We start from the raw sequence: 9,915 nt of genomic DNA, 5'->3' as shown, positions 1-9,915 counted from the left end.
ATATAAATTGTAAAATACAAGAATAGTCATTCTATTTTAAATGACTTTTTATTTTAATAATTCAACTATAAAATTTAATATTTGAATCATTAATATTTAAATAAATATTTTTTATCATTTAATTATCAATATTTTTTAAATAAAAAAATGAAATACTAATGAAATATACTCTCATAATATTATTTTTTATTGTTTATTATGAAATTCAAAGAAAACGTTTTCACTTTAATTCATATAATATTAAATTTAATTTTTTAATAAAATTTTAATAATAAAAAATTAAAAATATGAAAAATAAACTTTAAAATATAAAAATAAAACATTTAAGAATTAAAAAATTAAAATTTTAAAATATAAACAAATAAAATTGGACTAAAAAAATATCATGTCTTATAATAATAAAAATGCCTATTCATGATATTAAAAAATAAAAACATTAATAGTTAAAATGTTAAATTTTATAATTGAATAATCAAAATAATAATTAAAAAAAAAAACTCAAACTTGCGTGACGTTTGGTGTTTTTTACTATAAATTAAGACCACCTTCTTTAAAATCCCCATCTAGATTTGTTACATTATTTTATTCATTTATTAATTGTCATTCTGTTTTTTTTTTCCCTCCATTGCTTTCTCTGTAATTCAGAATCAATCAGCTTGGAAAATTTGAAAGATTTGGGACGAAATCTGGTCGGATCTTGCATTGCGGGTGTGGATTTTGATGGGTCTTATTTCAACACAAATTCTTTCTCTTTTTCACCTCCTCCCATAGAACCAGAACAACTGAAAAAGAAAATTACCCAACCCCATCCTCAGGAAAAAAAGAACAAAGAACTTTCTCAATCTCAACTCGATTTCATTTCTCTCGAAACATATTCTATCTCTGGTTTTAGGGATTGGATCTTGAAATTGAAAAATAGGCATGGCAGCAGAGTCACAGTTTCATGTTCTGGCAGTTGATGACAGCCTCATAGACAGAAAGCTTATTGAGAGGCTACTTAAAACCTCTTCATGTCAAGGTACTTGGGGAAATTTTCATTCATAAATCATGGGTTTCCTTGCTTTTTTTTCTTAATTTTAGTTCTGCTTTTGTTAAATTCTGATTGTCGTTTATCATTTTGATTCCATTGGCAGTTACTACAGTCGATTCTGGCAGTAAAGCTTTAGAATTTCTGGGTTTATATGAAGCAGACACAACCAACCCAAACACAGCCTCTACTTTTCCTAACAATCATCAGGTTGGGAATTTCTGTTTAATATCTAAGATAACCCAACTTGTTTTATGCTTTCTTTTCTATAACTCCCCCCCCCCCCCCTCCTTTTTTTTGCTCTGTTTGTAAAATTTTTCTGCTTGTTTTTGTGGTGCGTACAGGAAGTTGAAGTGAATCTTGTCATTACAGATTACTGTATGCCAGGCATGACGGGCTATGATTTGCTCAAGAAAATCAAGGTATGCTTTGTTTCTATTCTTTGTCTCTTTTCTCTTTCATTCCCTTGTTCCTGTCCTTATTCTTTAACCCTTCAGATCATTTCCTTTTCGAGCCAGGAAATTTTAGGATTTTCTTTTTCTAAAAAATCAATTCTAGATTTAAGATTTTGCATTGCCAAATTATTACTATACTATATTGTAATCGAAGGAGTTTCCAATATGGGGTTCTATTGTTGCTGCGTGCTTGAGAATAACAATGAAAAATCTTTTGGAATATTTTGCCTCTTGTTTTCCACCAAAGGCAAAATCAGTTCCAACATATTCAATGGAAACATGATTTCATAATTTGCCATTACACTTTCTTTGATTTATATTGTAATCTTATCGTCTATGGAGAAAGTTGTCCAAAACTGTTACTCTCCCTTGTAAAATATGGATCTGAGAAGCTTACAGGATTTTTTTTTTCTTCTATGATTTTGCAGGAATCTTCATCTCTAAAAAACATACCAGTAGTTATCATGTCATCCGAGAATGTCCCTTCAAGGATTAGTAGGTAAAAAGACAAAATCAAATAATAGAACTATTTGAAAATGCTTTAATAGCAAAGAAGAGGATACTGGGGAATTTGATTTTTGAGGTGAAACACATTAGTTGGTATAATTTTTTTTTTCAGATGTTTAGAAGAAGGTGCAGAAGAGTTTTTCTTGAAGCCAGTCAGGTTATCTGATTTGAATAAACTTAGGCCCCATATGTTGAAAACCAAAATCAAGGATCAAAACAAAAAACAAGGGAAGCAAGAAGAGAAAGCATCCTTTCAATCACCGAAAGAACAAGAACAAGAAGAAGAGCACCAGCAGCAATTATTGCAACAAAAACAACAACAACAACAATCCAGCAATAACAAGAGAAAAGCCATAGAGGAAGGGCTCTCACCTGAGAGAACAAGACTAAGATACAATGGCATCACAACTGTGGTTTAATTATGTTGGGGAAAGTATCTCAAAAAAAAAAAAAAATGATGTTGGGGAAAAAATGTTAATAGTTTCTTTTTTTTCTTTTAAATGTAATTCATGTACTTCCCTTTTTTTTTTGGATTTTTTTATAATTTTACTGTTGTCATACAGGCTATAGGAGTGTAGAAATAGAGTTCTATCATGTATACATCTTAGATGAAAAAGAAAAGTTGAAAATTCCAAACTTCTTGTGCTAATTGGATTCCCTAAACAAGGAAAAAAATCGTGTAAAATAACAGTTTATGATTGAAATTATCTGAAGATCAAACATTGGGCATTTCTTTTTTATACTGGTGCTGCAAGTTTAAGGTCAGTCTTTGGATTGGTGCTGCAACTGAATGGGGAAAAATAGTCTACGAGCACAATTTCTTATGACTGACTGTTTTCTTTTCCTTTATTATTATTATTATTATTATTATTTTGCACCATCAGTTGAGAAATAATTAAATGGCAAACTAATCTCACTAAAGTTTTTCTCAACGAGTTCCATAGATACAGTGAAGAGTAAAATTTCATAGAAGAATATTAAAGAGAAGAAATTGAAAGAGAAACTAACAAAAACATAATATACAATATACAAGAGTGGGCCTTGCCTGGTTCGATCACTGCCAAGGAAACCACCTTCTGTCAAATGTGTGGCAAGACTCCAGTTAAGGAATTAGACCATGTATTATACTTCAAACAAATTGTTCTTGTAGCAAAGGTTCCAATCTGAATCCTCTGAACGCGCCAAGCCACCTCCATCAGTGCTAATTGACTCTGCACATGAACATTGTACTGGAGAATGAAGCTTTTCTTTGCTTTCACCATCTAAAAATTCCGTAGACCCACAAGCATTAGTTAAAGTTGGAATATTCCCTAAATCAACATTGATCTCAAGACTTTGGCAGGATTTGCATGGATCACTGCTATTGACGTTTAAGTCTTCCTCTTCATCTGATAGGCATCTGCAACCATCAAACTCATCCATCTCAAAAATCCGACTTACTAATCCTTCCCTCCAGGATATTCTCATATGTGATTGTGACACATTCTCAAATGCAGAATTTGATGTCCACAAAGATTGATCATCCAAAATCTTCTGAAACTGAGAAAGATCCATGGAATTGGAAGGTGTTGTTAAACGATCAAACTGAAAACTAGAACCATTCGTGTCCCATATTGATACATGGCTCTCGGGAGACAAGCTTGCCATCCGAAGATCTCCGGCCACTGACAGTCGCTCGGAATGAAGGTGATGTCTCTTGTGATCCCTTGCACTTGAACATGACAGCCCAATATGCCTTTCCAGGCTTGAGTCAGAACTTGGGGTTTGCATAACATTTTCACTCCCTAATGTATCCGCAGAGAATGGAGAGTTTCCTCCAATATTGTATGAGTGCTTTGCCCCTTCTTTCAACGGAACAGCTCTGGAATAAGGTGTGGCATTTGGAGAAGATGAAACAGGAGCATCGTCACATAAAGAATCCAAACGTACTTGAAACTGAGGGACTTCAGTGGAAATAAGCATATTATTTATGCTCTTTTGGCTCTTCTCAGTGCTGCTATTAGTTGCATCGCTTGTGTTATTGCTTAAGTTACACCAATCCAAAGAAAGGCCAAGATCAGATAATGGTGAGGAAGGAGAAGGAAGTGTTTTATGTTCAAGCAAGCTGTGGAAAGGAGCAGAATTTTCCTTGTCATCCTCGTTGTCCTCGTGACATGGAGACAAAAGCCAATGCATTGAAGCCTCAGCAGGTAAAGGGGGCATGGAAACACTACAGTTCTTATCAAGTCCAGTAGCATAATCTTCACAGTCAACATTGTTATAGTTATTGATTGATATATTATTATCACCTGTTCCTGGTAGAGCTACAGCCAGTACACCTCTAGCCTTACATTTTCTCCTGTCAGTAACCCTAGAAATGAGATGACCAGCACCATAACAGGCAGGAGTGGTTGCTGTGATTGTGGTGGATTGGATCTCTGGAGAAAATGAAGCCTGAATGGGTGGGGTTTTAGTGTTGCTAGAGCTAGTGTTCGATTTGTCATCATCCATAAGCCTATTCTTATGATTTCCAATACCAGCAACTAGACAATCCAAAGTGGAACAAGTTGCAATCTTACTCACAGCCATAGGAGTGAACTGGAGCTCCTCGGACACATCAGGCAGCTTCAACAAGTCTTGAGACATAGAAAGTGACTCAGTTACAGGAGCGCCAATATTGGAATCCAAAAAAGCAGGAGTTTCTGAAGTTGATTTTTTGGAGGATTGGACTTTCTTAACTTGGTATAGTTTGTGGGAAATGGATTTGGACGAAGAATTTTTCTTAACAAAATGGAAGCATTTGGAGTGAGGGAGGCGTGAAATGGGGGCAGATTTGGGGCTTTTGGAGATGAAATGGGCTGTTCTGGTTGTGGGACAGTAGCGATTCAAATGCGTTTTAGAAGGAGAGAGCAAGAACCTGAGACAACACCTTGGTGCTTCAATGGAACCAGAAGAAGAGAACGAAAGATGGTTGTTGCTGCCAGTGATGGTGTTTTTGACAAGTTGGGATGATCTTCTAGACCCCTGCTATAAGAAAGGTACTATAAGAAAGGCACCATATATTCATAATTTTCAAGAAGCCATTTCCAGTATTTCATTTTTTTAGTATTATCTTTTTTTTTTCTTTTCATAGTTAATTTTTGGTAGAGGGGATCTATTCCATAACAGGGAGGCCTAACTCAAGGTAAATACTTATTGTAATAATTAGCACTTACGCGACACTCCTGTGAATGGATATCAGACAACTGAGAAGGATCTTCTTCTTGTTTCTCAATTGACTGCTGCTCAGATGTAGAAGCATGATCTTCCTCATAGTGACCTTTCGCATCATGGCCCTTCTTCCCTCTTGCATGAGCAGGTTTTGACTAAGAATGAGAGAATACAAATACAGATGAATGGTCTAGTCTAGTTTAATGAATCAATTAAAAATTGAAATTAGCCAACATAATAATTTTTTTTTCCATGAAACCAAGATTTCAACTGAAATTAATGAAATATGCAATATATAGGACACAAATTCAAAATAATAATAATAATGATTAGATTTCTTTTTGGCATTCTGTGTATGTTGTGAGGGACTGTATGCTCTACTAAATGCTCACTTATTTACTATTAAATTTTGGTTCTGTTGGTAAACATGACATAAGTTTCACACTAGAAACTACATGGTGATATGAAATGTTAAACAGTTCAATAAATAAACAGACTACCATCTACTCAATTATCTTTTGGAATCAAACAAATATTTTTATCCTTTTTTTTTTTTACTGAATTTATAATTCACAACATGGAAAGAGAAGAGAGGGAGCAAAGAGCAGGAGAAGTAACTGAAGCAAAAAGCCAGAATATTAGCACTACATACCACACGTCCAAGCATTAGGCGAACCCTAATGCCAATCCTCCAATTTCCCTCATCATTTAGTTCTGCTACCTGCAAAATAAGACATTTATCCATCCATTTACAACCATGGAAGGTAAAAAGGATCATCCTATGGAAAATGGGAGTACTTACTGCTTTCTCAGCCAGCTCAACAGATTCATATTCCACAAACGCATGCAACTACAAATAGAGTAAGAGTCCAAAATTAAATCACCCAACTCAATATTTAATACTTGTTAACCGGGAAAAAAATCAAGAGAATGTTATATATTTCCAAAGAATTTGACCCAAAAAAAAAAAAGGGAAAGAAGATATCTTTCCATAGGAAATAAACAAAATATCTAGCACATGCATGATGAGCAGATGTACCTTGTTACTTAAATGCATGCAATCACTTTTTTCTGATCTAGATGCTGAAGATACCACACCACCAGAGGGTTGAGGATGACAGATACAGATTGTCTTCACACTGTGAATGAAAACATCAAGAGAGTTTGGTCCACAGAGACATGATAAACAAGGTTTAAACCACAAATCAAGAGACTTTATAATTTCGTTAATACAGTAATAGTTTTGGTACCTCCCAACAGCAGAGAAAATCTTCATTAGATTTTGATGGCAATGATCCTTGGGCAAATTTTCAGCAACAATTATACGAGACTACAAATCACAAGTGTTTGGAAGTGCTATGTAAGACATTAGCATACTTGATTTGATTGAATATAATATAATGTAAGACGAAATACAAATCTCTCATGCAATATTCAATGAGACTGCCTGACTACAAAGACAAACATGACATTTACAGAAAAGACATGTAAAAATCTTGCATAAGAAGAAGTAAAATAAAAATAAAATAAAAAAAAGCAAAAAGAACAAAAACCTTACTTGCAACTCTTCCCTATCTGATTCAGTTAGAGGATGCCGGCGTCTTACTTTCTTTCCATTTTTGCTAACCACCTATGCATTATGGAATCAAAAAGATACAAGCACAGCCGTTAAAGAGATATGAAGCAACAAGATGTGGAAATAAAACATTAAGAAGCAAAAGTAAGTGCATGAAACAATTGTACAAGGACAATACTCACAAGCTTCAATGACTTCCGCAAAACTCTAGCTAGCTGGGAATGAGTAGTTATGAGGGCTTTAATCTTCTTAAAAGATGCAACAACAGATATTGGCACTATATGGGAAGCAAAGAAAATATTAGTCTGAATGCAGAATTGTTAATATTAAAACAAGTTCAAAATCTTCAATGTTAGAACAAGTCAACAATCTTTTAGATTAGGTGAACTCATATCAGTAAATTAAGAAAGAAAATTGAAGAGGTGAAAGTGAAGCACTTAAAAAATGGTAATGAACAACTAGATTATATAATAGCAATGTTAATCATCAGTATAGTATAAACAAGACTAACGTGCATGAACACTTTAAATGATAGGAATTTGCATAAACTAGAGTTTCAGTCTAAAACTTTTTGCTCCCAAATGGAAAGAAATCATACCATATCCTTCAGGATCCTTGCTGATGAACCTCATAAGATGATCGGTGGTGGCCAAGTTCAAATCACTAAAATAATACTCAACCTGCGAAATAGATTGTTGGTTTAACATTAAGGAAAAACTATAGAGGAACAAGACAGAGGAAAAGGCCATGTTCAGAAAATTGGTAATAGCCATGGTTAAAATTAATCCAGAATTTGATCATTTCAAATTACATGTATCCGCCAATGATTAGTTAATCTCATAATCAGATTCTCGTAATCAAAGGAACAAAAAGTAGTAACACTTAAAATTTGCAAAAAGCAGCAACGGGAACATTGATTCAGTGATAGTAGTGATGAATGGTGAGCTCTGACCTGATTCAAAATCTTTAACGCAGCTTCTTCGAATAGTCCATTTTTGGAGGAAGTAGCACCATGATCCTTGTGCTCCTTCTGTTGCTGATCCATCTTCGTAACAGCCTCAACTTCTTGCTCTCGATTGTGATGATGATCCGGCATGGGCATACGATGGTGGACGGGAACCATGTGAGGCGGCATAGGCACGGGGCGATGGACGGGGAGGTTAAACTCCGACGGAGACGGAGGCGCAGGAGGAGGAGAGTAGAACTGAACCATCCGAGGGGGAGGAGGAGGAATCAGCGTCCTGTGACTCCGCTGCTGCTGTTGTTTTTGTTGTTGTTGTTGTTGCTGCTGCTGCTGCTACGGCTGAGGCGTAAAGCGAGCAGGCACAAATTCGGGCGCCCTCTTGCTGGGCCGACTGGATGACAAGTTCCGCGACAGTTGTGGATCTGAAGAAGAGGAAGATTGACGAGAATCTAGGGTTTCCGACAAAGGCAATTATTTGGGGATATACAGAATTTGAAGTTTATTTTTTTAATATCATTATTATTCAAGCTTAGGAAATGACACCAGTAAGTTGTAAGTAGTACTGAATAATTTAAATTGGGGAGGTAGATAGAGCGGTGGGATTGTGATTAATACACGTCCTAAAAGCCAATGGCAGGAGGGGGTGAGAAAAAATTTTAAAAATTAAAAATTAATTTAAATTATGGTGTTTGGTTTAATATAAATTAAAATTTTTTATTTGATTTGAATTAAATTTGAATATTAAATGTATATATTAAATTTGAATTAAATTTTAAATTAAGATGTAAAAAATTGAATTGTATTATATATTTTTATTAATTTTTATATATTTTTTAATTTTTTATAAATCTATTTAAATATATTAAAATTCATATTAAAATAATATATAAAAAATAAAATTTAAAAATCAATTAATCAAATTAAACTGAAACAATAGAATTTGATTTAAATTAAATCAATTTTAAAAAAAAGTTAATTCAAATTTAATTTGAATTTTTAAAATTTATCATATTATATATTACTTTAAAAAATTAAACCGAATCCAATTTAATTTAAATTATTATCATTTTAATGACATCGACACATTTGATATTATCATTAATGATAATATCTTATCACTTTTATTTTGATACAAATTAAATGATCAGGTTCATTTAATCTTAGCTTAAAGTTTTCGAAACATGAATCTTGATATAGATTGGATTAGAAGTGTTGATGATTATTTTGATACAAATTAAATGATCAGGTTCACTTAATCTTAGCTTAAAGTTTTCGAAACATGAATCTTGATATAGATTGGATTAGAAGTGTTAATGATTCTAAAAACACTTCCGGTCATGTTTTTTCATTTAAAACCCTCACTTTCTCAAAATTTTTTAACCGAATGATATCTAATTTATATTTGTTTCACGAAGATATATGGATTATGGAAATTTTTAATGTTTTATAGTAAGGAAATGGAAGTGGGGATATATCAGCAATAGGAATTTTGGGGTTTCTTCTAGATTTTTGGTAGATTGCACCTCGGTTACTTTTTCTAGTCGAAATGCCCAAGAATTCCAGAAGATGAATGAAATGAGATCTATGTAATTCATTTCTTTTACATGGGCTTGCCATTTGTATTTGGTTTCCAATTATCTTAATCCTGTTATTGTAAGTTAGAACATCTTATGTTTCTCTTAATGAAGACTTGCTTGTTGAGATAATATTGCTATTATTGTTGTTGCTATTGTTGTGTGTGCATGCAGACATTTGAATAAACGTTTAAGCCAATTTACGAAACAGTCTCTGTGACAACAATCTTAGATTACGTTCCAAGTTCCTGATGATACTTTTCATCAATTTAATAGACTAGTAATTAGATTTTATTTTGGTTTTTGACAGATTTGTTGATGAACTATGATAATAATTTTTCCTAAGCTGTTCATTTGTAAAATAATGGAGTTCATCCGTTCATGGATGACCTATATTTATTATGGAACATATACACTGTAAACCTGCCCTGTTTCACAACACCCATTGCCCAAAATAAATAAATAAATAAATAAAGGTTGCAAGTGCTTTCATCCTACTTTCTGTCTTCAGTTCAACAACAAAAAGACAATAATGTTTTAGCTTCTTCAATGTTTTTCCCTGAGTTTAATGGTTCTCTTGCACATGTGCTGCTCAAATATGCAAGTTAACAGTTTTGATGAAC

At 33.4% G+C, this 9,915-nt stretch overlaps 2 protein-coding genes across 4 annotated transcripts; one reads left to right on the top strand and one right to left on the bottom strand.

The window, feature by feature from the left end:
- The first annotated feature begins 561 nt into the window (after positions 1–561).
- On the top strand, positions 562–2,638 carry LOC111293703 (two-component response regulator ARR9-like). The gene is made up of 5 exons (XM_022886583.2): positions 562–1,018; positions 1,134–1,237; positions 1,372–1,449; positions 1,911–1,981; positions 2,102–2,638. Exons 1-5 carry the CDS (start codon positions 922–924, stop codon positions 2,406–2,408), a joined length of 657 nt encoding a protein of 218 aa, XP_022742318.1. The 5' UTR covers positions 562–921; the 3' UTR covers positions 2,409–2,638.
- A 235-nt stretch (positions 2,639–2,873) lies between these two features.
- LOC111293702 (uncharacterized) lies at positions 2,874–8,265 on the bottom strand. Of its 3 annotated transcripts, none has more exons than XM_022886580.2 (10): positions 7,707–8,265; positions 7,353–7,434; positions 6,937–7,031; positions 6,737–6,808; positions 6,429–6,508; positions 6,218–6,317; positions 5,981–6,028; positions 5,831–5,899; positions 5,184–5,333; positions 2,874–4,995 (listed from the first exon to the last, which is right to left on the bottom strand). In XM_022886580.2, exons 1-10 carry the CDS (start codon positions 7,965–7,967, stop codon positions 3,112–3,114), a joined length of 2,841 nt encoding a protein of 946 aa, XP_022742315.1. In that variant the 5' UTR covers positions 7,968–8,265; the 3' UTR covers positions 2,874–3,111. The 3 variants fall into 3 exon arrangements, with proteins under 3 accessions (XP_022742315.1, XP_022742316.1, XP_022742317.1); XM_022886581.2 differs by having other exon boundaries at positions 2,874–4,992; XM_022886582.2 differs by lacking the exons at positions 6,218–6,317; positions 6,429–6,508.
- Positions 8,266–9,915: the final 1,650 nt, after the last annotated feature.

The sequence above is a fragment of the Durio zibethinus genome, chromosome 14, assembly GCF_047325235.1.
Source record: "Durio zibethinus cultivar Kanyao isolate XHJ-2024 chromosome 14, ASM4732523v1, whole genome shotgun sequence".
Classification (NCBI taxonomy): Eukaryota; Viridiplantae; Streptophyta; class Magnoliopsida; order Malvales; family Malvaceae; genus Durio; species Durio zibethinus.
The sequence above is the reverse complement of the archived record's forward strand: the minus strand, read 5'-3'. Positions and strand labels throughout refer to the sequence as shown.